Source organism: Kockiozyma suomiensis (genome assembly GCF_038497685.1).
Source record: "Kockiozyma suomiensis strain NRRL Y-17356 unplaced genomic scaffold V2V93scaffold_16, whole genome shotgun sequence".
NCBI lineage: Eukaryota > Fungi > Ascomycota > Lipomycetes > Lipomycetales > Lipomycetaceae > Kockiozyma > Kockiozyma suomiensis.
Genome location: NW_027117679.1, coordinates 299700 through 325962, shown reverse-complemented (window position 1 = coordinate 325962; position 26263 = coordinate 299700). Strand labels below are relative to the sequence as shown.

The 26263-nt window shown below is 44.7% G+C and overlaps 16 protein-coding genes across 16 annotated transcripts; 7 read left to right on the top strand and 9 right to left on the bottom strand.

Moving 5' to 3' along the window:
• Positions 1-132: 132 nt before the first annotated feature.
• On the top strand, positions 133-2066 carry V2V93DRAFT_375649 (Asx homology domain-containing protein). The gene is made up of 3 exons (XM_066911551.1): positions 133-382; positions 445-1521; positions 1578-2066. Exons 2-3 carry the CDS (start codon positions 484-486, stop codon positions 1896-1898), a joined length of 1359 nt encoding a protein of 452 aa, XP_066763562.1. The 5' UTR covers positions 133-382; positions 445-483; the 3' UTR covers positions 1899-2066.
• Positions 2067-2830, top strand: V2V93DRAFT_375648 (Glyoxalase/Bleomycin resistance protein/Dihydroxybiphenyl dioxygenase). The gene has a single exon (XM_066911550.1). It carries the CDS (start codon positions 2111-2113, stop codon positions 2753-2755), a length of 645 nt encoding a protein of 214 aa, XP_066763561.1. The 5' UTR covers positions 2067-2110; the 3' UTR covers positions 2756-2830.
• Positions 2777-3922, bottom strand: V2V93DRAFT_95400 (P-loop containing nucleoside triphosphate hydrolase protein). Its single transcript, XM_066912831.1, has 2 exons — positions 3639-3922; positions 2777-3575 (listed from the first exon to the last, which is right to left on the bottom strand). Exons 1-2 carry the CDS (start codon positions 3798-3800, stop codon positions 2799-2801), a joined length of 939 nt encoding a protein of 312 aa, XP_066763560.1. The 5' UTR covers positions 3801-3922; the 3' UTR covers positions 2777-2798.
• A 14-nt stretch (positions 3923-3936) lies between these two features.
• V2V93DRAFT_375646 (uncharacterized protein) lies at positions 3937-5183 on the top strand. Its single transcript, XM_066911549.1, has 2 exons — positions 3937-4939; positions 5011-5183. The coding sequence occupies exons 1-2, from the start codon at positions 4046-4048 to the stop codon at positions 5053-5055; spliced, it is 939 nt and encodes a 312-aa protein (XP_066763559.1). The 5' UTR covers positions 3937-4045; the 3' UTR covers positions 5056-5183.
• On the bottom strand, positions 5122-6755 carry V2V93DRAFT_95434 (major facilitator superfamily domain-containing protein). Its single transcript, XM_066912832.1, has 2 exons — positions 6517-6755; positions 5122-6449 (listed from the first exon to the last, which is right to left on the bottom strand). Exons 1-2 carry the CDS (start codon positions 6650-6652, stop codon positions 5248-5250), a joined length of 1338 nt encoding a protein of 445 aa, XP_066763558.1. The 5' UTR covers positions 6653-6755; the 3' UTR covers positions 5122-5247.
• Positions 6756-8348: 1593 nt separating this feature from the next.
• Positions 8349-9950, bottom strand: V2V93DRAFT_375642 (putative adipose-regulatory protein-domain-containing protein). Its single transcript, XM_066911548.1, has 2 exons — positions 9902-9950; positions 8349-9831 (listed from the first exon to the last, which is right to left on the bottom strand). Exons 1-2 carry the CDS (start codon positions 9944-9946, stop codon positions 8431-8433), a joined length of 1446 nt encoding a protein of 481 aa, XP_066763557.1. The 5' UTR covers positions 9947-9950; the 3' UTR covers positions 8349-8430.
• Positions 9951-10564: 614 nt separating this feature from the next.
• Positions 10565-11940, top strand: V2V93DRAFT_382662 (glycoside hydrolase superfamily; the record flags this gene model as incomplete). The annotated part of the gene is made up of 2 exons (XM_066912162.1): positions 10565-10631; positions 10736-11940. 2 exons carry the CDS (start codon positions 10565-10567, stop codon positions 11938-11940), a joined length of 1272 nt encoding a protein of 423 aa, XP_066763556.1.
• An 810-nt stretch (positions 11941-12750) lies between these two features.
• Positions 12751-13696, top strand: V2V93DRAFT_375640 (GrpE-domain-containing protein). Its single transcript, XM_066911547.1, has one exon. The coding sequence runs from the start codon at positions 12837-12839 to the stop codon at positions 13572-13574; it is 738 nt and encodes a 245-aa protein (XP_066763555.1). The 5' UTR covers positions 12751-12836; the 3' UTR covers positions 13575-13696.
• Positions 13697-13770: 74 nt separating this feature from the next.
• V2V93DRAFT_328624 (Calcipressin-domain-containing protein) lies at positions 13771-14643 on the top strand (the record flags this gene model as incomplete). The annotated part of the gene is made up of 2 exons (XM_066907600.1): positions 13771-14090; positions 14142-14643. 2 exons carry the CDS (start codon positions 13771-13773, stop codon positions 14641-14643), a joined length of 822 nt encoding a protein of 273 aa, XP_066763554.1.
• A 102-nt stretch (positions 14644-14745) lies between these two features.
• V2V93DRAFT_375639 (NUDIX hydrolase domain-like protein) lies at positions 14746-15419 on the bottom strand. Its single transcript, XM_066911546.1, has 2 exons — positions 15341-15419; positions 14746-15262 (listed from the first exon to the last, which is right to left on the bottom strand). Exons 1-2 carry the CDS (start codon positions 15405-15407, stop codon positions 14775-14777), a joined length of 555 nt encoding a protein of 184 aa, XP_066763553.1. The 5' UTR covers positions 15408-15419; the 3' UTR covers positions 14746-14774.
• A 189-nt stretch (positions 15420-15608) lies between these two features.
• Positions 15609-16590, top strand: V2V93DRAFT_375634 (cytochrome c oxidase, subunit VIb). Its single transcript, XM_066911545.1, has 5 exons — positions 15609-15840; positions 15914-15944; positions 16024-16056; positions 16142-16281; positions 16362-16590. Exons 1-5 carry the CDS (start codon positions 15669-15671, stop codon positions 16394-16396), a joined length of 411 nt encoding a protein of 136 aa, XP_066763552.1. The 5' UTR covers positions 15609-15668; the 3' UTR covers positions 16397-16590.
• Positions 16473-19775, bottom strand: V2V93DRAFT_375633 (replication factor RFC1 C terminal domain-containing protein). The gene is made up of 5 exons (XM_066911544.1): positions 19588-19775; positions 19404-19512; positions 19290-19344; positions 17891-19226; positions 16473-17826 (listed from the first exon to the last, which is right to left on the bottom strand). Exons 1-5 carry the CDS (start codon positions 19639-19641, stop codon positions 16612-16614), a joined length of 2769 nt encoding a protein of 922 aa, XP_066763551.1. The 5' UTR covers positions 19642-19775; the 3' UTR covers positions 16473-16611.
• Positions 19776-21107: 1332 nt separating this feature from the next.
• On the bottom strand, positions 21108-22454 carry V2V93DRAFT_94962 (TB2/DP1, HVA22 family-domain-containing protein). The gene is made up of 4 exons (XM_066912830.1): positions 22226-22454; positions 21952-22101; positions 21755-21818; positions 21108-21695 (listed from the first exon to the last, which is right to left on the bottom strand). Exons 1-4 carry the CDS (start codon positions 22249-22251, stop codon positions 21195-21197), a joined length of 741 nt encoding a protein of 246 aa, XP_066763550.1. The 5' UTR covers positions 22252-22454; the 3' UTR covers positions 21108-21194.
• Positions 22385-23635, bottom strand: V2V93DRAFT_375625 (mitochondrial genome maintenance MGM101-domain-containing protein). The gene is made up of 3 exons (XM_066911543.1): positions 23165-23635; positions 22934-23081; positions 22385-22877 (listed from the first exon to the last, which is right to left on the bottom strand). The coding sequence occupies exons 1-3, from the start codon at positions 23559-23561 to the stop codon at positions 22607-22609; spliced, it is 816 nt and encodes a 271-aa protein (XP_066763549.1). The 5' UTR covers positions 23562-23635; the 3' UTR covers positions 22385-22606.
• On the bottom strand, positions 23636-24224 carry V2V93DRAFT_375623 (uncharacterized protein). Its single transcript, XM_066911542.1, has 4 exons — positions 24107-24224; positions 23996-24027; positions 23849-23916; positions 23636-23786 (listed from the first exon to the last, which is right to left on the bottom strand). The coding sequence occupies exons 1-4, from the start codon at positions 24178-24180 to the stop codon at positions 23724-23726; spliced, it is 237 nt and encodes a 78-aa protein (XP_066763548.1). The 5' UTR covers positions 24181-24224; the 3' UTR covers positions 23636-23723.
• Positions 24225-24367: 143 nt separating this feature from the next.
• On the bottom strand, positions 24368-25819 carry V2V93DRAFT_375621 (uncharacterized protein). The gene is made up of 4 exons (XM_066911541.1): positions 25689-25819; positions 25213-25633; positions 25020-25156; positions 24368-24955 (listed from the first exon to the last, which is right to left on the bottom strand). The coding sequence occupies exons 1-4, from the start codon at positions 25789-25791 to the stop codon at positions 24834-24836; spliced, it is 783 nt and encodes a 260-aa protein (XP_066763547.1). The 5' UTR covers positions 25792-25819; the 3' UTR covers positions 24368-24833.
• Positions 25820-26263: the final 444 nt, after the last annotated feature.

Sequence of the window (26263 nt, the reverse complement as noted above, 5' to 3'; positions counted from 1 at the left end):
AGATTCGGAAACAACCCTGAGGCTCATTTAGTCATTCCCGACCCTAACCTGGATATACCCCAGTTTCCCCACATAGAGTGCGCACATATATCTAGGTGGGTTGTTTCACGATGTCGTAGAAGATAAGCAGAGAGAAGCCTCTCTACAGCTCGGACTATAAGCATCATTCGTCATATTAATAGCTCACAAATGTAGAATATGGATTAGAGAGTGAGCGTTAGTAAGCAATTACTAATTCAAAGGTGAATTTTAAGAGTTGTTGCTCTGCGGCTCATCGTTAAAATTACGTATATCTGTTGATGCATCTGTTGATGCAGCGGGCATTGATTTTATGAAGAATTTCGATTGAGCTCTTAGCAGAGTGTTGAAGGATACAGTCTTTGTGAGTACTCAGGCTTAACTTATCGGAATGGCATGGAAATGATCTCTAATTCATAAAGACAGTCATTCGACTTTGAATAATGCAGGGTTGCAATATCGGAGATGTCTCATAAAAAGCGTAAAGAGGAGCAGATCTTCCCGACTGCACAGCGCAAACAGCTGCGAATTAGTCAGGAGTCTGAGAATAAGCAAGTTAACTACTTGGGTGAACAGGAGACGCGAGACCATAGGCAACGGGAAGAAAAAAATACGAGAATAGACTGGGACGATTCTTCGCTCCCACCAACGCAGCTTATACCGGAGTCTCTGGTAACCGCACCTATACAAGTCGATGTTTCCGTATATTCAGGACAATATCCTACTCGATCGCAAAGTTTATCTGGTGAGACAGAGGTTGTTTGCATTCAGAGCGATGACTCGGAGTCTCCAAGAGCAGATTCAACAAGAAAAAAGAGAAGTGATACATACGAAAATACTATCTTGAGCAATGGAGAGATCGCTCTTGGTCTCGCGAGTCGATCTGAAGTGCCTACACAGGATATAGTTCTCTCTCTGGAAGAAAATGCCACTCAAAAAACAGTTGATATCCAGGCTATCACTGAACTTTCGGCTTCTCAAGAGAGTAATAACGATGATCAAAGTGATGAGGTGCAGGTCTATCAGACTCCTCCGGGTTCAGTGATTTCCCATGAAGAGCTCGAAGTAGCGCGTCAAAGCTCGGACTTTGTTGCAGATTCTCCAGTCGAAGGTAATCATACGACGCTGGAAAATCTAGAGGTCCCTTCTTCAATGCCTGATCTCGACGCTGACGTTGAGAATCTAGGACATTGTGGAGACGGCGAGAAGTTCACTAATGACGGCAAAAATACGAATAATCTAGGAAATGAGAAAGCTGCTGATTTGAGTCAGACGGTCAAGATATCATCTCGCAAAGAAGAATGCACAAAGCGGAGTAGACGGAAAGCTGATGAGAAAAATAAGAGCACACGAGAAGTATCGCAACCAATGGATAGATCGAGCCATTCTACACGACAGAAACAAGGAACGCTAAAGAAGACAAAAGCAGAAATACGAAGATATGAAACCGATTTTATGCTTACTAGTAAGAGCTCGCCTCTGGTTGATCTGCCAGACTTGTCAGTGTGTTTTTGTTTTGATTTGTTGCCTCTTTGTTACAAATACTAACTACAATTTAGTTACTGATCAACGAAGCAAATTATAATTTGCTGCCAGCCAGTTCTCGAGCCCGTCTACTAGCTCTCCTTCCTGACTTCGACAAAACTGTGGATCCTGAAACGAGTGAGCCAACGCTGGCAAGTCAATTTTTTGTGAATAATACAGTACTGCAGGATACGATGCGCGCACTTCAGGACGACTTGGAGAACGGGCGGTATACCAAAACCTACAGCAACGAGCTAGTAAGGGCACGGAAACACATTGAGCAAGGTGGTGTTGATGAGTACAAGGATGGGCAGTTTGAGCTATGGTGGGGGCAGCGAGCAAGAGAAGACGAGTAGCAACAGTAAATATAAACAAACTACCGCAAATGGCAAGTAAAAATTCACTAGATGAGGAAGGATAAGTGGGGCTCACCACTGGCTATCAGTGAGGGGGGATCCGGTTAGGGTTTTAGGGAAGGCACCCCGCAATCGCCGCAGGAGGCCTTCTTTCCATATATCTGAAGAGCACGTCGGAAAAGTGCCGTGTTCACCACAATTTCACTTCAGCAATGTCGGCAGACACACCATTTCCTGAAGGCGAGTTCTTACCTTCTGGTGGTGGGTATATCGAGCAGAAACCGCTAGTAAGCGGAGCGCCGGAGACGACCTACCGATTGAATCATTTCATGATCAGAATTCGGGACCCGAAGATTTCGCTGCCGTTCTACACTGATATCATGGGCATGCGCATAGTGTTCACCATGAACGTTGGACCTTTCACGATTTACTATCTTGGATACCCTTCGACGGATGAGCATCGAGCGGACCTTAAGAAGTTTTCCCTCGATACCCTGCCAGTCATGCAGCACACGCTTGGCTTGCTGGAACTATATCATGTACATGGCAGCGAGAAGCAGGAGCCAGGATACGTCAGCACTGGAAACGACCCGTTGCGTGGACTTGGATTCGGTCACTTGGGATTTACGGTTCCTGATGTTCCGGCAGCTATTGAGCGACTGACAAAATTGGGAGTCAAGGTGTTCAAACCACTTGGTGTCTCGTCACGCGAGACGATCCCGCTGAGTGAATGGGAGGAGTCGCGAGGTATTGGCAAGGGAACCATTCATGAGAATTACCATAATATTTTTAAGCAGATTGCATTTGTGCAAGATCCTGACGGATATATTGTTGAACTTGTTCCGCAGGACTTGTAAATGTAGTCAGAAAAAATGTTACTTGTTTGGAATACATATGCATTTACAAGATAATAGAATGAATCACTTTTCGATCCTCCTTAACCGTAATCCGCAATTGAGCGTTCTTCTTATTTTTAATAACCCCGTTTCGTAGACCGTCGGTGTATAGCTCATACGCAGGATAATAACCATCGACGAATGTTACTACCTCTTCATCAGTCATTCCGCGACCACTTTTTTCGCGCAGTTCGGACTCTTGCTGCAGTCGCCAATTATACACATATTCAGTCTTTTCGGCATCGATGTGTACAAATGCATCAAATGTGTCAGTCATGACGTCGTATCCGCGCAGCTTCGAGTTGATGAATTGCAAATCCTGTAGCCGATGCTTTCGGAGCGTGCTGCGCGAGTTGGTGACGCTGCCAGACTCATATTCAGCAGTAGCAGCTTCTTGGCGTAGCTTTACTTGATCGTCCGTCAATGCCCGGAAACCAACGCACCACCCTTCAAAAAGCACAACTTTTATCTTCTGCTGGCCTTCATCATTCACGGTCGTCCACGTACTCTCATCCATTCTATCTCCCTGCCCGTTAAACTGCGATTTATCGTATCTGGGGATTTTCGTTTTTGATCCGCTTTTGAGAGCGTCAAAAACTTTCTTTGCTAGTGTCATGTCGTGAGTTCCAGGCACTCCCCGGTGTTGAATAAGCGGATTGAGAGGGTCCGACTGCGCCAGAGCGACCTGGTCGGCGTGTGTCAAATACAAGTCGTCAATCGACCAGACCACCATTGGTAATGAGTATGGAGGCTGCTTCAACGTCTGCTCTAGCATTGTGACCTATATGATTCTCATGAGCTTTTTAATTACACATCACAATTATAAAAATCAGACAAGACTGACCAGGGTCGTTTTACCGATTCCCTGCACACCATTGAGCCCAATAAAAAAGGGAGCATTGCTATTGCTTGCCAGATGCTCTTTAAGCTTGTCTAAAATAAACGGAATGCAAATGGGCGACTTGTCATCAACAATCTGTTTTGCCATCTTTGTTGCTCTAAGCATTTGCCCTCCCCAGAACTTCTTCAAGTGGATAGCCGGCGGCTTTCTAATATATTGGTACGAGCCTCTCAGGGGAATGTCAGCCACCCCACATAGGTCTCACTGGCTGGCTGCTGCCAGTTGACCATCTAGGGTAGGTCCCCACTTAATTGCTGGGCCCTACTTAAGACAGAAATGGCCATATGGTCGCCGCAAGCATTCCCATAGTTTTGTATAGAGGGCGTATTTTTATATCATAGCAACAAAACATGAGCAGATTCGTTGTAAAGCCTCAGGCATATGGCTCTCTCGAGGGCAAGGTCGTTGTTTTGTCGGGTGGTGCGAACGGTATCGGTGCAGCTACTGTGGGCCTATTTCTAGCGCGGGAAGCCAAGGTTGTTTTTGGAGACATTTCAGAGGCTGCTGGAGAAGCATTAGTGCAAAATCTCACAAAGACAGATCCGTCTGCGGTCGGAAGAGTTGTATTTGTGAAGACAGATGTTTCGTCCTACGATTCGGTGCTGCAACTTTTCGAGACTGCTCGTACTAAGTTCGGCAGAGTTGATATTGCGGTGAACTTGGCTGCTCTTACTGAGATTGGCAATTGGTTTGATCCGGATACGACGCTTGAGTCTGTGAAGCGGAAGCCGACGACCGCTCTTGTCGACGTTAACTTGCTTGGAACTATTTATTTTGCGCGCATAGCCACCGTTTACCTCAAGGATGGCGCGACCTCACTGGCGACTGACGACAAGAGTCTGATTTTATTTTCGTCTGTGGCAGGTTTCAAAGAGTCGCCGGGCTTGTTTGTCTATCAGGCCACAAAGCACGGTGTGCTCGGACTAATGCGTTCGATGCGCAAGTACCCGCCTATTTCTGAGCACATCCGCGTTAATGTTGTATGCCCTTGGATGACTTTGACAGCTATGGTTGATGGTATTCGAGACAGATGGGCTGACGCCAAGTTGCCGTCAAACACACCCGAAGGCGTTGGATCTGTTGTTGTTGACATTGCATGCGCCAAAACACTCAAGGGTGAGATTATCTATATCGAAGGTGATCGCGGCTGGGAAATCGAGGGTAAGATTAATGAGACCGAGCCTCTCTGGTTGGGAGCAGAGCAGAGTCGGTTATTGAACGAGGGCCAGGTTGTTCTCGGTGACGTAAGTTTACTTTTTTTTGTCCTTGATTCGATACACTATAAAAGTACATTTCACTGACATATTGTTTCTAGGGCATGGGATGGACTGATCGTGAGGGCGGCAAGGAAGAATTGTAGATTGTCTATAAAGTAATATCACCCTGCAGATTAGATATGTTTTGTAGCAAATGAAGCCTTGACTAGCTCTGTTATAGCAAGTTTAAGTCCTGAATTCTTTTTTGATTGAATAAATCTACAAACAGTAATCTATCACAACTTATTTACAGTCCGAGCTGATGATCACATTCATGAGAGCAGAGTAGAATTCCACTATTTACTCGCACGCTGCTCGCGTCGTCTGAGAATAAAAACAAGGGTAATAAGCGAATAGCCACCCAGAATAGAAATGCCAGAGAAAATAGATGTACCCCAGTACTTTCCTCCGTTACTGGTGACGATTGCACCCGCGATCGGTAGTCCACTGAGGGCACCAAGTGAGCCAACAGCTGAAATGATACCCCATCGCGTACCAATTTCTCGGATTGGCGAAATCTCGGCAGAAATAGCCGGCATAACCGAGACAGCAGACCCAGAGAAAAACCCGTATAATGCAGCAAATATTATGATTGGCACATGGCCCGTAGCCGGCAGCCACAAGGCCAGTACGAGGATTCCCGTGCCAAAACCGGTGAAAATGCAGACTTCAAAGTGACCGATTTTATCGGCAAAAAACCCGGGAATTATACGGCCAAAGACAGAGGCCGCATTCAAAATCGCAATCAGATAAAGCGACAAGCTCTCTGAGAAGCCATGCGCTACCGCATGCGATGGGATATAGCCAATTGGAATGAAGAGGCCCCAGTAAATAAAAAACATTGAGCAAACTACCAACGAAAATTGAAGGGACTTGAACGGAGCAATATAAGCATTGTACATATTAAAAGTGTGACTGTCGTCTGCCGGCATCGACTTTGCAGGTCTGATGCGCGAGGTGACTGTCAGACAGGCGACTATTATCATTCCCACCATGAGAAATCCAATTGCTCGCACAGCCCAGCCAAAACCTGAACGAGCTGCAATCTCGCGAAACATTATTGGCATTATTACGCCGCCGAGTGATGATCCGCTGACGGCGATGCCCAGGGCAGCACCTCGTCTGCGTCTGAACCAGCCTGCCAAAGCGCCGAGACAGGGATTGAAAATCAGTGAGGCACCAATAGAAGTACAGAAACCCTGGGCGAGCATAAATTGGTAGTACTTCTTGGAGACAGAGGTCGTGAATACACCGAGAAGAAGCAGTATAGAACCGGGTACGATAAGCATGCGAGGGCCATACAAATCACATATACGACCGATGATGAAGCCCGGGAAAATCGAAATAAATGTTTCAATAGACGATATCCAAGCTACGGTTGAGGGTGAATAATGCGAAAGTTGATTTTCCATGTAATACTCATTGAAGACGCCAATAACGTTGATGTATCCGAAAGATACAAAAATCCCACAGAATGACCCCACGACACATAGCCATGCTACAGAAGGATAAGATTTAGTCTCAGATATTAATAGAGGAAAGAAACAAGCATTTGGTCTTATTACCCTTCTTTCCTTCGTCTGGTGGGTACAGCTCATGGGGCAGAAGCGAGGGAACAGAGGGCTCCGTGCTGACCGGCTTCTCTGAATTTTCGATGTCGGCCAACGACTGATCTCGATCATCAACAGGCAACTTCTCCATAGTCGTCTCTCTCTATTTATATAGTATTGAAGTTAAGAAAGAGACGAGCAATATGCTGTAAAGAGTCCAAGGAAACTCGGAGGAGCAGTGGATTGACCATCTTTATAACGATCAAACAAACGACTTGACCCCACGGATATAACCATCAAAGAACGGCGGATTTGAGAATCCCAGACCGTATCCGCGCGAGACATTAGAACAGCAAGAATGCAATATAAGAGCACTCGAACGAGTCTCCATTGTGTCTTCTCATCCGAGAATGTGGATAAGAATACTTATTCGGCCGAGATCTTGATGCCGTCTGAGTCGTATTTGCCAGTTATATATATATATATATATATATTAGGTATAAATATTTATTTTAGGGAGCAACCGAGAAAAGCAAATACACTGAGCAAGCTACACTGAGCAAGCGAATACACTGAGCAAGCAAAAACTACAGACCGATACAGACTGACATTTATGGCTGGCGAGCCAAGGCGTCTGCTAAATGCAGAAATATCTGAGTACGTGTACCGGCGCCGTCGCACCAAGTCATACTTACAAATCATCTGACGAGGAATAACTCACCAGAAAACGGGTATCATAAAAAGTCAGAGCCATAAAAACGACAAGGTCGTTGTTTCCCGCAGGGCATCAAGATCTGCGAGCCATTGTTCAGTACAATGTGTATGTGATTAGGGTCTTTGTATTAGATCAGCTAGTTCGTTATACGGCCGAGAGAGCGCGCGTGAATTCCCAAACTCGCGCATTTAAGAATCCAATTCTATCACGTGATAGCATAGCACGTGCCTAATGCGAAGGGGAGTTATTGGTCATTCATAGATATGAAGAAACGAATGTAAAAACCAAGATTGAAAAAACGAATAATACGATAGGCTAGGAATGGCAAGAAGCTGAGAGACATGATGAGCAGAGGAATATAACTAGAAATATTTTATCAAAACTATTTGAAAAGATTGAAATTGAGAAAATTCAAACTAATCAAGGGCATTGCGTCAGTCTTATTTCCCTATAATTTCCCAAACAGGAGATATGACTCTGACACAAATCCCTTTTGCTTACATTAAATATCGCTGAAATTACTAATTCGAACAGTAAATGAGCAAAAATACTTGGAACATCGAATAAATTGCAGCCTGTAAATTTTTTTAAATAATTTTCAATATGTAAACCCTATTTTAAAATATATTAGGAAAGATGAATAGCAAATATATGCATATATCTGTCAATTGTACTCCGAATTTTAATTGCTTTAAAGTAAAGTTTTCGACAAGTGAATTTTAAAAAAAAAATAGCTTAATTCAAATTTCCGATATACAAACAGAGAAAGTTTACCCACTTTCTGACGCTTTTTAGCTAATTTAGAAAGTTTACTTTTTTTTTTTCGGTTACCTGTTTTATATAATTGAGCTGCATTGGCGTTTCAGCAGTAGTAAGTAGGAAAGAGTAGCTAAATTTTGATTTAATCCTCTTATCGTAGTGCAGCTCACTGCGGCGGTAGCAGCGGCAGCGGCAGCGGCAGCAATCTCGACTGTGTTTATGCTTCCTCTTTTTATTCTCCAATTAATGCAAAACTTTTTTCCCACCTCGGACTCATGCGTTTTATGGGTCTGCGAGGTCATGTCTCACGCTTGGGACTACAACGATATATAAGCTTGCCTATTTAGGAGCATAGGAGCATAGGTTCGTAAATGGACAGGTTGTCTATTATGTATACTGGTCAAATTAGGAAAGATATAAACTAAAACTCCATACAACTCCATTTTATACCCAGGCTATTGGTTCTCCTTCTTGATGTTGCTAGGAGTGCCCTGACGACTACGTGAACTAAGCACTTCTTTACTCTGCGCGAGATCGTCTTCAAGACTCAATGCAGCTAATGTAGATGATGGTGATTGAGGAATCAAGTCCTCGGCGTGGAAGACGGCTGGCTCGCCTTTTTCAGGTTTTGGCGCCAGGTCTTGATCTCGGGATACTATTGCGGAGGTATCGATTGGATCCGGTGTTACTGCGTGCACAGTCGTATCCCCCAGGTCCTCTTCCAATTCGTCGTCCAGTAGATCACTTACTTCCGCAAGAGAAGAATCAGTTATAGAATTATCTGCAGTAGACGATTGTACGGATTGGTCAATGGATTCTATCGCTTCTGAACTGTGGGATGACGAGCTCTGAGATTCTTCAGTCTCGGACTTGATTTCCTGCTTGATGCGTCGGTTTGAAATTTGCTCGAGCATCCTGCTGATTTCCTGCTGTCTTGCTTTTCTTTGAGCGGGATCTCTGGATCTGTCTGAACCAAAAGCCGCAGAACTATGGCCAAACACAACGGAAAATAAAGCCCAGGCCAAAAAACAAGCGACTATCTCGGTCAGCCAGAATGCAGACACGCCGATTACAAAACTGAGAAAGTGGTGATGCCGCATGAAGTAACGCAATCCGGTCCACTTGACAAGCCATACCACACTAGCTTTGTAGACTTGAACGTCGCGATCAATTTGGGCGGCAACAAAAGCGGGCGCAGTGGACGCCGTCCACTCGTCAACAAGCGGGATAGAGAGCTCGTCTGCTTGCTGCGAAAAGCCAAACAGCAAAAGTGGCAGACGCAAAAAGGTATCTATGGTTTCAAGTAGCAGAGACCGGTAAGGTAAAATTGCCGGACGCGCGACATCGAGAAGGGTCACGGAGCGGATGATTTCTGCGACAACACCAAACGGTCTACGCAGCAGAGCCGAGTCGTGGCGAGAGATCTGCGACTCAAGACGGTCGACAGGGATATCTGTCGACTGCGCGATGGCAGAAAGCGGGTCAGTATTGTATATGCGGAGGTTGAGCATGAAGTTGCCGAGCGCGCGGTTGTGAGGAGTGCGCGGGATGGTGAGTTTGATGCAGATCATGTAGGGAAGATTGGCGAGCAATGGCGTGTCGGACGTGAGCTGCGTGAAGGCTGAGGGCGTGACGACCTCTGCCGAAGACGAATAGTCAAAGTACAGCGCCATGCTAACGGAGTCGTCGGGAATAAACGCCGAGTAGAAGGCGAGGTAGCAGCCGACGGCGAGGAGGAGGAGAGAGAAGGCGGCCGAGAGTGCGAGGGCGACGCGCACATACGCGCGTAGCATCGACTTTGATGCCAGAGCCACGAAGGGCCTGACAAGAAAGTCAAGCAGCCCAAAAAGAGGGTCCTAGAAGCAACAACAGACAGTCAGAAGAGACATCAAAACCAGCGAATCGTCCACGCCGCAGAAACCGTACCAGTAAGCTCATTCGGACTTTTGTTTTGAAGCAGTTTGCCTTCATCGCCCTCTGCGACCAGATACTCGCAGCTGAGCTGAGCCGCAGTAGTTTAATCACGTGATGAGAGAACAGTCGGGAGCCAGAAACTGAGAGTTGGTTTAGGTTCAGGCTTGGCCGCCAAGGACAAGCGGCGGAGCACATAGTAGCAGATAGCGGATACAGAGTAGATTATAGCAGTAATAAGATTACTGATAGTAATTGCAATGATATAGTGTAAATGTGTAGATAGCAGTAGTAATGATAATAGGAATAATAGCAGTAATAGAATACAGCAAAATGACATGTCACGTGCATATGCCTCAAACACTGCAATTTGTTGTGCATCCCGCTAGTCCCAAATAAGCTAGCCCATATTCGCGCTTTGTTTACCACGCAGCCCGGACTCATCCACCCTCGTCCTTCCCGCTTTTCTCTTCTCTCCTCCGTAAGCTTCCTCTTCACCATCACCAGTCGCTCATTTGACCCCCCCACCGCTTCTCCAGCTCAGGCTCGCCCAGTCTTTCCTTAATTAGTGCTTATCAGTGCGTGCTTGTTCAGCTTATCAATCTTATCAGTCCCTCCTTTGCTTCAACCGGCCCCTGCTCTCACGAAAGCCTCTTTTCAGCCTGCTTTTTTTTCGCCATGAAGTGCTCCCACATCCTCCCCGTCCTCGCTCTCGCCTCGGCCGTCCTTGCCCAGCCCGTCAATGGTAAATTATTGCTTGTCTCCTGCCGCCCGGCGCTCGCGCCTGGCAGTCCTCCCCGCTCTGACGCGGTGTTTCTCTGGAATGCTGGCTAACTCTCTTTCTCACAGTCGCCCGTCGTCATGCCCACAACCTCCACGCTCGCGCGCCCAACCCCGACGACGTTGTCGTTGTCACTGTTGAGGCTGTTGTCACCGCCCAAGCTTATCAGAACGAGGACGGCGTCGTCATTGTTACCCAGGTCGTAGACCAGAACGGCAACCCGATCAACACCGCGGCGACGACTACTGCCGCTGCCGAGCCCACCACTACCTCGACCTACTTCTCAACCACTACTTCAAACACCTACGTTCCTTCACCTTCGGCCACCGTTGAGGCTGTTGCCGCTCAGGTTATCGAGCCCTCTTCGTCGTCGACCTCATCGTCGACCTCGATCTCGACCGCCGTCTATGTCGCTCCGACCACCTCCGCGTCCAGCACCTTGGCAACCTCGACAACCTCCACCTCGTCGTCCTCCGCCGCTGCATCCTCGACCTCTTCTTCGTCTTCTGGATCTTTTGCCTCTGGTGCCCTCGGCATCACCTACTCTCCTTACACGTCCACTGGCGAATGTAAGACCGCAGACGAGGTTGCCTCTGACCTCGCCGAGCTCACCGACTACTCTGTCATCCGTCTCTACGGTATTGATTGCTCGCAGGTTGAGAATGTTTATGCAAACATCGCCTCGGGACAGAAGCTCTTCATTGGTATCTTTGATGTGACTGCCATTGACTCGGCTGTTGCTACTATTGCTGCCGCCATCTCTGATTGGTCTGTTGTCCACACCATCAACATCGGTAATGAGCTCGTCAACGGCGGCTCTTACACTGCCGAGCAGGTTGTCTCCTTCCTTTCTGCTGGACGTGCTGCTCTGCGTGCCGTTGGTTACACCGGCCCGGTTGTCACTGTTGACACGCACGTTGCCATTCTTGCCAACCCCATTCTCTGCACTTCTTCCGACTATGCTGCCTTCAACGCTCACTCGTATTGGGATGGAACTATCTACCCTGATGGAGCTGGTGCCTGGCTTGCCGAGCAGGTTGCCCGTGTTCAGGCTGCCTGCGGTACTACTGATGCCATCTGCGCCGAGTCTGGCTGGCCTACTCAGGGTGACGCCAACGGTGTCGCTGTCCCATCTGAGGCAAACATGCAGACTGCCATTGCTTCTCTTGCCAGTGTTGTTGGCCAGGGTGTTATTGAGTTTTCCGCATTCAACGATTTGTGGAAGAACCCTGGTAACAAGAATGTTGAGCAGTACTGGGGTATTCTCAATTAAGCTATTTACTTGAAAGAGTGATTTGAGAGAAAAACTTTTTGAAAAATATAAAAAAAAAATTATTTAGCAACTGAAATTCTTAACGAAATCTCGAAGTTGAAATGGTCTGGTGATTATGAGTTTTTTCTATATGACAGTTTGTGTATCTTACTACGATCTTGATCGGAGAAGACACTTTTCTTTGGATGTGTAGTAAGAATTGTTTTAAGAAGATGATGAAGATGTTTATGGATTTCAACTGTTCTATTATGTTTTACGTTTTCTTTCTATTTGTTTGTTATCAATATCAGAGTTTTTGAAATTATTTTTTGTGCTGAATAAATGATTCGTTTTATGAAAATAGCTGTAAGGTGAGTGAGGGAATTGATATAAAGTCTAGTCATTGATGGACTGGATATTGATAATTCATAAATAAAATCAATCAGACGCTTATATATTGATAACATACATTTGGAATTATTCAATTGAGTGTAGATAAATAGATTTGAATCAATTAAGCGTAATATAAGGAACTGGTGATTTTTATGCGAGAATTTGAAGCGAGCGAGTGAAGTAAGTGACCATCTAGATTAGATAGACGAGCAAATTTTCTGGATCTCATTTATTAGTACAATATTGCTTATTCATATAGTATCATATAAGTTATTTGAATATAGCTATTGTGATATACAAATACTAATTACGAGAATAGTAGACTATTAAAAAATAATTATACAGATAATAGACCAGTACAAACCCCACAGAAGTAACAGAAGTCGGAACGTCATAGAGGATTGGCGAACAAGACTCGAGAAAATTTGTTTTTGTTCCCTACTATCAGTTACAGTATACATACCTCAACGCACCCTTTTATTTAATATATATATATAGATATATATATTAATATATAGTGAGATATGCTGCCGGCTAGAATATCTGCTAGAATACTTAGGAGTGCAGGCGCAAGTCGGGTGCGCATGGCTCCTAGTTTGATGAGGAGCGGAGCCTATTCTGCACCGGCGTCTATGTTTGCTATGAGGATGTACAGTGATGCGAATACAAAGACTGAGGAAGCATCGAGCACGACAGCGACACAAGAAGAGAATCCCGCCTCTTCACCGGCGACGTCACCAGAAGAGAAGCGGATTGCGGAACTCGAGGCACAGGTTGCCGCCAAGTCGAAAGAGGCAGCCGAGTTCAAGGATAGATTGCTGCGACAAGTTGCCGAGTTTCGGAATCTACAAGAGACTACGAAGCGAGAGATTCAGTCGGCGAAGGATTTTGCGATTTCCAAGTTTGCACGCGATTTATTGGATTCGGTGGATAATCTTGACCGCGCGTTAGCTACTGTTCCCGAGAGCTCACAGCAGGCGAGCAAAGAGGCAGAGGAAGCCACTGACCGCGAGCTTATAGCTTTATTTGATGGAGTCAAAATGACGCAGCAGGTTCTCGAGCAGACGCTACGGAGGCATGGCCTCACAAAAATTGATCCTTTGGGAGAACGGTTCGATCCTCACCAGCACGAGGCCACGTTTGAGATCGAGCAGCCCGACAAAGAGCCCGGTACAGTCTTTTTCGTGCAGCAGGCTGGATTCATGCTCAATAATCGGGTGCTTAGAGCGGCCAAGGTCGGTGTTGTCAAGTCTCCAAACTAGTGTTCTCTTGTATATATATATAATCTTTCAATTCTCAATTCTCTAGTTACCATGTGATTATGTAATCATTTATCTAATGACTGCGCCCGCTCCCACAGCCACACTCCGTCTAAAAAACCAGCTATAACATACTCTTGATCTTGTTTGATCTCTTTCGTTTGCTTCTGCTTGTTACCAGTGCAACGTAGAATACAGAATGTCGACTATATTAGAACGTCGTCGGCCAGCAGCGGTGTCTCCAAGTCTCTCAATTTCACCATCATCGACTTCCTCGCCGCCGTCTCTAGCGGCCGCCGTGCCACTTTCCAACACAGTCGTCCTTACGGGTCTATATTCTGCTCGCGACTTTTCACCAGCTTCTCTTTCTCTACTGAGGGAGGTGGCTGCAGAGGCCATCGCCGACGAGGATGGTGAGATTGTTCATTGGGGACCATTGCCGACTTTTGGTCGCATCGTGGTTGTCTGCAGTACCGTCTCTGCCGCTCTGCGGATCCGTGTCGCTCTAGATTATACGCAGTTCAACTTTCCCGAGACTGAGACCAGTGAGAATGAGCAGAGCAATGACAGTGAGCCACGGTCGCTAATTCGCGTCTTTTTTGGACAACATACACCGCTTGAACCCTTGCTCGCGCGTCAAAGCGGTGGCGATGTGCCCGATATCCATCTCCGTCTTCCTGACCAGGGCAAGTTGTACTTGATCTCGCCACCGCCTTCACCGCCTGCCGGATGGGAATCTACTGAAGAAGAGCCACCGAATACGAAAGTGGGTGTGCCTGCGGATGTACTTGCCTCTGTCTTAGCGAAGCTCTCTAGTGTACAGCTTCAACCGCAGCAGCGACAGCAGGACTTGCCTAGATTGGATATATCTGACTTGGCTGATTCCCAAGATTATGGGCTGTCAACTGCGACTTCTATGGATACTGGTTCATTTCCGCACTCTCCTTCGGTTGTAATAATGGAAGCAGATGAGTTGATGCCTGGCATTGTGGTTAGTGATCATAGCGATACTTATGAGTTCTTGCCATTTGGCAGAGGATCTCTGCCAAAGACAAAGATGCCTTTCTATTAGAATTCTTTTTTTCTTTATTTTTTTTTGGCGACAGGGGTAGATATCTCATGAGATAGAGATCCTACAGTTTAGTTGAATATTGCATGTTACTGGAGCGTGGAGTTACTAATGGAGCATATTTTGTATTTTATCTACACTGCGTCTTTGACGATAGATGATCGCCTCAGAGCCTCGAGCAGTTCCGGCCTGCTCTTGAGATTCGCACACGCTTCCGAGTATCCCACCCATCTGCGCACTCTTCTGAAACTCTCTGGCCACTCTTCTGCCTCCTTCTCGACCGTCATTTCGAAGAAGTAAAACTCTGAGCGCGGAGGTAAACCGTTGCCGTGCTCCCAATCGCCAACGCCGAGTCCCGGATCAGAAACTCCGGTAAAGGTCTTGGCCGGTCGCATATCCTCAATAACCCCCAGCGACGTCGATATCTTGCCCTCGATACCTGCCTCCTCCCATGCCTCGCGCAGCGCAGCAGCTTCAGGGCTATCCTCGTCGGTCTCGTATCCACCTTTCGGCATCACGAATTTATCTGGTCGCGCCGACGAGGTTATTAACAGAACTTTTGTCTTGTCGCGCGAGAGCGCGACGACGCCGGCCACAAGTCGAGCACCTGATGCAGAGTAGCCTGCACACATGCGCTTTTGTTAGCAAACCCGGCCGCTGTCAACAAAAAATAAACCAATGATCATCAACAAAAACGCACGCTGCTTCTCGCGACCTTCTCGCGACACCATCGGCCGCGGCACCGTCGCGTCCGCAAAAGTCTGCATCTTAATTTAGATGTTCAGATATTCAGATATTCAAGATACTCGCCTCGCCTGGCTCACCATACTGCGCGCTCACGTGATATCACGTGATGAATTTTTGTCGGCCTATCACACGCGCCGCAAATGCTATGCACTCTGTGCTAAGACGGATATGCCGAGGCACTCACACCACTAGTCACTTTTGCTGGCGAACTCCTCCGTCGGGAAGACAGCTTCTATTTATTCTTAATTCACCTTTTTAGTTCACCAAAGATACGTACAGCCATGTCTGCAAACGAAGAAAGAGTTGCGGCCGTCACTTCTTACTTGAAGGGCGACACCATCAAGAGCCAGGAAAAGTCTCTGAAGGAAGCCGTCGCCGAGACTGAACGCGCAGAAGGTCTTGCCTATCTTGCTACCACCAGACCTTTTACTGTTTCGGCTGAAAAGAAGAGATGTATCGTTACTTTTATTAATTGCTATCTTTATTAAAATAGACAAAATTCTGATTCTGGGTCTACTTTATCTAGCTATCAACACCGCTACTCGCTACGATCCTCGGTAATCGCGACTCTTTGTGTTTATATTATGCATTCATTCAAATCCAATATCATACTAATCTGTATCTTTCAACTATCAGCTTCCCTAACCAGAACCAAACAGCTCACTGCTGGTACATATTCTCCCTTTGACAGAATTTCTCATCAAATCGAAATTCAAAAAGCTGCATATACTAATTCTTTTTTGTTAAAATTAAGGCAATACTACGTCGACTACTTCAAGTGCGCAAAGGCTTACTCCGAAAGCGACGATTTACAGAAGCTGTGCCGTCCTTTCAAGACTGGTTATCAATTGCTTTGCCCTGCCACCTGGGTCGAAAAATGGGATGAACAGAGAGGTGTGTTTTTATTATCCCCTTTTGAGCTCGTTGGCTTTTTTTTGTTGATAGCTCCTGCTAACCGCTGTGCTATTTTGTAGAGAATGGCATTTTCCCGGCTGATATCAACAATTAATTTTGATATTATATGATAGAGTTGGTTTCTTGCATTGCCGATGACGCGGAGGGTATATAAGCGAACTAGTTATCTTCCCATAATTAAGGGAGACAAGAAAAGAGAGAAGAAAACATCATTTCTTCCTTGTTTTAAAGATAAATACATTCCTCATTTTTCAATCTACTTAAAAGAAGAAAAAATAGACTCTTGCCTCATTCATAATCTAAATACTTTCACTGCTTCTTCTTGCCCTTGCCTTTCGGTGCCGTCTTTGAGGCGGGCTTCGCCTTTGGCTTCTTAATATACTTGTCCTTCGATAAATCGACGTCATTCTCCTCGTTAATCTCCTCCTTAACATCTTCCGCATCATCATTAATCAAATCATCCATCGCTTCCTCTAAATCGGGAACTTCCTTCTTCACTTTACGCGGATCGCTTATCGTGCTTGCTCGAATATAAGGCACCGGATGACCTGTCGCATTATATTTCCTCGTGAACGCCGTCTTCGTCGCCGTCGGGATCTGCTTCCACAGCTCTTCTCCGTTTTTAGGACCGACTCCCAGCTCGAGCACGGCATCGAAGTCTTCCTTTGTGAGATAATAATCGTCCATAAACCCAATCGTCTCATCAACGCCGTCGCTGCCTTTACTGGCTATAGGTGTATAGAGCCGCTCAAAAAACGAGGTCATGTACTGTGTGCGCACCTCGTGCACGTCTCCTGATATACGTAGTCTGGCGTGCGACTGAATCTCTTGCAGAAATCGATTTAGTTTATTCCCCTTTGAGAAATTACCCAGCCAGCTTGTGAACATGAATCTCTCACTACCGCCATTCTTCGCAAACGACGCAGGACGAATGGTCGACAAGACACCGTGTAAGGGCATCAGACTCCATTGCTGCTGCGAGCCATGAATCATTCGATCGACTAAATCGCCATCCGAAATCGACGACGCAGCGCGATCAAGCTGTTCAAGTGTCTGCAGCTTGGTTTCTCCCGGCCTTGTTCGCAGGTAATTCTCTTGCATCATCAGTGGCGCCAGATCAGGATCATTGAAATATAACTCAATCTTATCGTTTAATGTCGCGCGACTGCTAGAGCTAAACATTTCCCCATTCAGTAGCTTACCGGCAATATCAAATGGTTTCATAATTATATGCTTTTGCCAATCCTGCGCCATCTTCTTGCCTTGCTCAAAACTCATGTCCTTTCCAGATACACTAAATGTTGAAAGCAATGTGATAATCTGTCGGATATCGGCATGCGAGCTCTGAACGAGCTGATCAATAACCGGCGCTGGAATCTTGAGACCTTCACGGTACGCAATCGACAGAATCCGCGACCTGATCGCTGCCGCATCCGGGCGGCGAAATTGAATGTTAAAAGTCGTCCGGTCAAACGTTCGCATTTTCTGAAGAGAATAGTCATTGCAAATAAGAATAAGCGGAACCTAAATACAATCATCTCAGCTTAACTTGACCTGATCAATTAACTCGCAAAAGTTGACGACTTACGTGAGTGGTCTTGCAGAACGCAGACATCTGTACAGCTCCTCCACGATCTCCGGCACTAGTACCATCAACCTCATCCATAATCATCACAATCCGTCTCTTTGCCGAGTCAACATCAGACTTTTTCTCGCCAAAATATCCGGCAATAGACTTGTTATCTAGTACAGTACTAAACGCATCTGCAATAACGATCTTGCTTCTTGTATCACTAGCATTGGTCTCAATAACATCGTATCCCGCAATGTTAGCCACCAAATGTGCAGCAGTAGTCTTGCCAATTCCAGGTGGTCCGGAAATCATCACTGCCCGAAAAATGCCACTACCATCCGGTCCAGGACGCTTAAAGTTCGCCTTGTAGTTCGCCGGCCAATCTTCAAGCCATTTCTGAAGTTTGCTAACCGCGCCCTTGTTGCCACAAATGTCTTTCAATGAACGAGGTGCATACTTGTCTGTCCATAGCAACGATCGCTGCTCGTCTTGTGACTGAGACTTGGCGGCTCGCGAATTTTCCGAAGATGAAGATGACGACAAAGCTGATTTTGCAGAAGAAGGTTTTTTTGCCAGTGGCTCGGGGATCCCGATAGTTTTCGCCATCTCAATAATCTTCTTCTCTTCCTCGGCTGCCTTCTTTTGTGCTTTTTGTCCTTCCACTGTATCCCCTCCGTTCTCAGGCCTCGTCCTGATCAGGTCGAAAAGCCCATTCTCATCAATTGTCTTAATTCCAAGCTTCTTAATTACTTCCAGTTTTTTAGGCCCAGCCTCTTGTCCCAGGACAACAAAATTAGTATTGCGAGATGGTGCGGTTCGCACTAACCCCCCGTACTTTTTCACCAGCTCAATTCCATCGTCGCGCGGGAGGGTTCCCAGAATACCAGTAAAAACAAATGCAAGCCCGGCAAGACAATTAGGCGCGCCTTCAGGCAGCTCAGCGCAGACTCCAGTGTTGACTGCAGCTCGTCTTGCCGCAAAATCTGCTGGATTAAACTTGGGTTTCTTAGGCTCATCTACCGACTGTTCCTCTTCAGTTGCAGGCTTTTGCTTCACGACCGCAGCAGGCCGCGATTTCTTTGATGGCGCAGCCCGCTCATCATCGTCATCATCTACTTGCTGCTTCCGCTTACGCGCCGTCGGTTTTGGCTTGGCCGGAGACACTTTCTTGCGCTTTTTGCGATCGTCATCAGTATCACTCAAATCAATCGCTTTCTCATTGTACTCGTCGTCCTTGTCTTTCCTAGACAGCGATTTTTGCTTGGATTCTTCTTCATTGTCACTAAACAAAGACTCGAGTCTTTTAGCTGGCTTGGGCGGCGGATGTGTCTGGCGCGAGTCTTTGGATAAGCTAATACAGTATATATAAGTCAGAACAGCGCGTAATAATAACAAATTTCAGGCAATTATGTACATCTTTGTTAATTCTGCATCAGCCCTGTCAGCATCCATCGCGTCTGTATCATGATCTATTGTTGCGTTAGTTGGATCATCAAATGACAGAGGTAACAGTACTTGAATGGCGTACTTTTTCTCTTCGCTGGCGACGCCTTTGTCTTTGTTGGAGTTGGCTTGATATTTTCTTGCTCTTTAGAATTCTTCGGAGAGCTAGAATACGATGCGTCGTCTTTCTGCGACTATAAGATTAGACAAACAGATGTTAGCCAGCGCTCATCGCGGCGTTCAAGAGCCCTTTATCAGCAAGAACTTACGCCTGATGATGACCCGCTCTTTGGTCTGAAAAATGTAGATATATTACGCTGCATAATCAGATATCATCTCAGTTCATTATCGTCTCACCGAGCAGAGATATCGGACTAAGCTGAACGTATAATAGGATGATTCGAAGTAGGACCAAAATGAACAAGGGAAGATGCAGAGTGCGCGACACACGCGTTGGAGCCCCGGTGTCACCTTTCTTGCACGTGATGTAAATAGAACCATATTTGATTCATAGGTAACTTAGGCTCAAACAAAAGTACTTCATCTACTTGAAATGAAATTATTGCAGAAGAAATGTGAATTTCATTGTTAATAGAAAGCATGATACACCAATCTTACACATGCGTGTATACAGGAAAAGTTCAAGCAGCTACTCAAACACGTTCAAGAAACTACAGACCGATGATAATAAAGCAGAGACTGCATTTATAGCGAATAGGTAAATAATAAAAAGCTAAAGATAAGAAACAAAGTGCTCTACCGAACTCTTCTCATCAACAATACAATTCAAAAGAGGGGTTGCGCCAAATAAATCCATTTCCGGTTTCCGATATCGCGCCATATATTATCCAGTAGCACAGCGAAAGCTATAATCCTAAAGCTCCGAATTCCTTAATTTCCATAACCCAAAACACAAAAAAAAGAAAAAAAAAACAATGACCGCCGTTTCCGTAGCCAATCAAACTCCGTCGTAGCCTTTCAAACCAAAGCAAACTCCCATTCGTGATCTTTGGGCCGCGCATGAGCAGCACCCGGTATTGAAATCATAGGCGATATAAAAAAAAGCATAGCAAGACTCTTACTTTCACTGTAAGTCCAACAAGTATCCTTGACAACATAATGTTTGCGACTCAAGATGAAAGAAGGCAACCGTATAGAAAAGAGTAGAGTCAGAAGCACAGAACGACAACAAAAACAAAATCAATTCTCAACAAAAACCCAGTCAACGGTTTTCTCTTCTGAAGAAACTGGGCATGGAGCTGGCGGATCAGATACGACGCTGGCAGAGGCCAGCTCAGCAGGAAACTCCTGATTGGAGGTATGCTCTGCGTCATCTTCAATATCAAACTGCCCGGGCCATGACTTTCTCGTAAGATTGTCAGTCTGGTGCAGATCTCCAACAGCAATTTCCTCTGCGACAGGCTTTGCGGTCTTCGGGTTACGTTCACTTTCAGTTTCAATCTCAGCAGATTGGGGTTTTTGCTTTCGAGACCACAGTCGAGAAACAAACCAAGCTCCAGAAGTAGTAGCTCTAGTTTCCAATGCCTTACTTTCAGTGCTAATACTATCAGACTGCCGTTGGACCTCTTCTGTTGTAGCTGTGAGAGCAGTCGTGGTCGTCTTGACAAAGGTGGAAGCGATGCTACCAAAAAGGGCTGTGGGACCACCCACACCTAAGCCTTCATTCATAGCCGTCTTGGTGGCGGCACTGAAGACAGAGGCTCCGGCACCCCAAAGTCTGTCATATGCTGAGCCTGATGGTAAAGCATTGTTTGTCTTAAGCTAAAAAAAATATAGACAGTTAGAAGCGAAGTAATAAAGTTGTTTTAAGTTTAGCTGCTCATCGCACTAGTCCGAAAATAGTAATGCCGTATCATCACGAGGTCAGCTGCGAAACGATAAAGGTAGGCAACAATTCATTCAAAGGTATGCGATTCAAAGAGTACCGCAGGCCAAAAAAAAGTAATAACAATAACAAGCATTGGAAATCAGCATCATGTATAGAGGAATAATATCGGATTTTCTCTCGAGCCAGGCTGATGACGATACGCCACGGAGTGCTTAAATTTTCATGACTAATATTACAACCAGCAGCTGAACAATAGCAATAGAGACTCACCGTATTTAATAAAGCATCGTCAGACGGGGGATTAGAGTTAGAAATGCTATTCTCATCGTTGTAGCTCTCCTCTGCATTGTATTTGTTGCCAGATACCAAAGCCATAGTAAGTTGCTCGAGATTTTTCACCATGGCTCTAAGCATTCCCATGCCATGAGTTTTGGCTTTTTCTTGAGCACCGGTAAAGATCATCTCAATCTCTTGCTCATGCGAGGAAAGAGTTGGTTCGATATATGTATAATACATATAGCTAGATCCCTAGTTCAGCTAGCGTTAGTACATACACAACTGAACCAGTATAACAAATGATATCCTACTCTTGACTGAGGCAGAACTAGCCAAAGAATAAATAAGAATCTTGCAAGATTGTATAAAGGAAACCTGCGATAAGAAGACCAATGATTAGCAACTACCATAGCACGCTCATTGGTGGGCACATTAGGCTCATCAGGCACATAGTCACCACAAAGACATCATATTCGGATTGTCTGTGGCTAACAGAGAAGACGCTTACCACATAAAGAAAATTCCAAACCAGGTCTCGACAAATGTAACGACACTCATAACGACCCAGTACATGACCCATGACTCAATAACTGCTTGATCCCGAGAGTGCAGAGCCTTATAGGAAGCGTATACAGGATACTGAAGAGATATAAGAGATCTGCATAAGATGCTAGAGTCAATAAAGATTCTATAATCCCATCAAAATCCAACTAAATAACTCTTTGTCGCGGATTTGAGATATGGTTGGAATTCATAGTAAGAATGAGACGAATCACACGTACGAAAGAAGACTTAAAACACCAAGCATCGTGCATTAAAGGACACAAATCCAGTTTTTTTTACTGAAAAATACCAGAGAATCTACCAAAGAACAAATCCTAGAGATTTGATTGGTAATACTGCTGAGAATGCGAAATAGTGAGCGCTCGAAAGAGGCGAGATGGGTATAATCAATCGCGTCTCAAACTCCCAGCGGCTGCATTTCTCCGGTGTAGCAGCGTTGGAGCGTTTGTGCAGTTAACCACGTGCTTTCTGCTGAAGTGTACACTCTTTTGAGTCTACAGGTTATATGTCAGGTCAAGGAGCAGAGCTACGACAAAATGGAATAGGAAATAAAAACAGTAGGTGTAGGAGAGTTCTGATTGCTGGTCGAATCTATAAGCCTAAAACTGAGAGAGCTTGTAGGGATACTCCCAAGTCACATCCTTTCTTTTCCACAACTTCCGCTTCCTCTTTGTAGTTACATGCTCTACAAATTGCTCGTCACAGAACTTTTTCTTGAATTCACGAATGAATTGAGGATCCCAAAGTTCGGACGCAATGCCGAGGTCCTTGCAGCAGCGCATCAGAGCGTTGCTTTTGCAGCCTTCAGTCGCGGTCGGAATGCCTTCTGGATCAAAGTAAACCTGCTCACCTCGGGCAACGCTTACTAGTCTGTAACAATATCAATATACACACAATCGGCGAGAAAATGATACAAATATTAGTACCTTCCGTGGCAAATCAGCCCGTATTCGCGAGAGACAGTCTTTGGACTGACGATCGTCTCACCTCGCGGAGCAAGTCCCCAGCCTCCAGGACCAAAAGCTTTATTGAGAATCCGTCGATATTTAATTTCAGGCAGGTAGATAATTCCATCTGTATTATAATGAATTTTGTATATTAGAAAGTGCTGATAGCGCGATGGAAGAATGCTTGATGACCACATCGCAAAAACATACCAGGCTTTATTTCAACCGAGTTAGGATCAAGATCTTGCATCAATATTTCTGTAATCTCGGGAGCAAAAGATTCGGCACCGAATCCCTGAAAAGAACGCGACCAGTTGCTCTCGCCTTCAGTGAGATCTGCTGGCGCGTCATTCAACGCGCTCAGCGTCGCTGCAACCGAATCATTCGCTGATGCCGATGCTTTGGAAGACTTTGGAGAAGTTGGAAAAGAGACATCGGAGAAATCAAAGGGATCTGTAGGTGCCGGAGATGTCTTTGCAGTGTCTTGTAATTTCCGTGGAGTTGTAGTGATATGACGGCATGTAGTCAGAGTAGTCAGAGAAGAGCAGGCCACTCGCGATGGCCTCCTAACGTGTTGTAGCAGGTAAATAGAACGTCGCTGCAACATCGTTTAAACACTTTCTTGCTAATTTTATTAACCAGAAATGAATCAACGACTCGTAAATGAGACGTTAAAAGTTATGAATTTATTATTGAAGAGAAAGTATTCTCCCGTGCTTGTCTATTTACATGTTTTGCGGGCTTCGTACCAATATCGCTACAGTAACAATCATTTTAGCTGTGTACGTTCATCATTCTTCTTTAGATCCCAGCATTTTTTTAAATCTTGCATCTGAAGATTACTATAAATTAGCGAATATTTCAATGATTTGCTAGAAACATAGCGATTTTTACCTCCTTGACGCATTTCCGCCAATCTCGGCCATTATCCGCGTAGCAATCTGTTAATCGCGTATTTTCAGCTAAGCAGACAGAAATATGACAATGTCAGATTCATTCAATAGGCAGATGACTTAAAATACATTAAATGAGTTTATTTACCTGCGCAGCCAGTATCCGCAATTCTTTGATCCCTGAATGATGCTAAGTTAGACAATGCTCGCATATCAAATATTTCGTATTGCACCCAAATTCACTCTCAAGCAGCTATACCATTCATCAGGACTATCTTCATCTTCTTTTGATTTATCCAATTTGTTTCTTGTTTCGTCTTCTTTAGTTGTCATTACTGCAAAAAAGTGTGAATGGAAGATAATCGTTGGAATTATTAGAAAAGAGTCAGTTGGGAGATAAAATTGCTCACCTAGGAACACATTATAGAAGCACAGCACAAATTAACTGGTTTTTATATGACCTACATAATGTATCTACGTTTCTGTTTATATATATTAGGTGTCATATATATAATTTTGATGTAGTTGATTAGTTCATTTGGAATTACAAGTATTTTGCATACAACATTCATCTTCGAGCTTCAAAATCTTATTACGGAACTTGCTGAAAATCAACTGTACTAAACTGACTCAAATTTACCAAGATCAAGACTCAAGATATAAAAAAAGTCGCTGAAATCGATCTCTCATATTCTTCATTCTACTGTCATCGACATATCAGAGTTTCAAACTGTGGACCTAGATTAGATCAAGTCCGCTTCGATCTCTGATTGAAGTTGACATGCCTGTTGCCAAACATGCAGACTGTCAGCAGTGTGAAATATTAACTTAATAGAAACCAGTAATAATCTTTTTATTTACTGAACGTATTCCAAACACCATTAGCATTTACAAAAAAAAAAGAAAAAGAAAATTCAAATAGATTGTAAACCGAAAATCTACCCACTTGCTTGGCATATATGATTCATACGCTCTCTATATCAATGCTACCTCCACATGAAAATAGTAGTCATCATACTACTGATAATAGCCAATATAACGGTACTTCGTAAAACACTTTTCTCTAGCATGGAAAAACCGCCACTGAAGCAATATGCACATTCTTTTCCTATATTGACAATTTATATTAGTTTGAACAAAGCAAGAGACATACAAACGTAAGATAAACATACCACTGCCGCTAAGAGATGTATATGCTTCAGGACTATATAAACCAAATATGAAATTATTATATGGAGCAAGATATCCAGCCCTTGCAGTGTCGTCGACATCGCCGCTTGAGTTGTAAATATGCAGAGTGTACATTGCCCTATGCAAAGTCAGTATTGATCTATAGTCACACCAAATAAGAGAGATCAGACTTACGTCAAAAATGGGATTGTCGCATTAGCTTCATATTCGGCAGTATCCCATACAACTTCTGTCTTTTTGATTGATAGGTTGCGTGCAATGGGATAAGCATAATCATTCATACTACAGTATGCCTCGACATTTACAGCCGACGGAGAAACTGAGAGACTAGTATATGTCCAAGAAAACGTGGCATAATCTCCAACTTTAATGTAAGTAGTACTGTCTGTAGTCGCTGGGGTTTTTAATGAAACTCCTCCGGCAGCAGCGGCCGGGTTGATTGAGATAGAAGACGTGGAGGTGGTCTTTGACTCCGATGTCTCTCTGCTAGTAGATGATGAGGTTGTGGTTGTGTGAGACGTTTTGCTGCTAGTAGTAGACGACGTAGTCTTCGTAGTCGTCTTTTTATCGCTATCTTCTTCTCGAATTCCAAGAACTAAATCTAATCAGTCAATGCCTTACTAAGGAAGCGAATAATGAACTAAACGTACAGTCTCTTTTCACCAGATCGTCAACAAACTCAAATCCGCTACTAGCAGTAACCGAGCAGCCAAACAATGCAAATGCGAACAGTAGTATTATGGTGATCCTCATAGTAATGTATAAGAGTAGATATCAAAGCAGACGAAGAGAGTGATTTATAAAAAGGAAGCAGCTGAGCCGTTAATAAACAACGCGTACCAAATTAGGGCTAGCGCAGTATTTCCTAGCCGCACTCAAATACCAAAGATGATCCAGGTTGCTATTATTAGGACGGTATTTGTATTCATTTACACAATAAATAAATAGATTTTTATATTTATTTTGATTTATTTTCCAAAACTGCTATTACTAAAATGGCCTTTAAATACAGAAGTGGCTTGAAGTTTATAGTAAAGTGCTGCTAAGTATATGCGCAGAGTTCAAACTAGAAAATTAGACTACCTCTGACCGCTGAACTCACTGTTTTTTCTTCTATTTTGATGCAAAAGCTCCTAAATCGCTCGTAGATTACATATCTTTATTCATCTCACAGATTCGCCATCATTCGTATTAAAAAGAGAGAGTTGAAATATTGCCAGGTTTC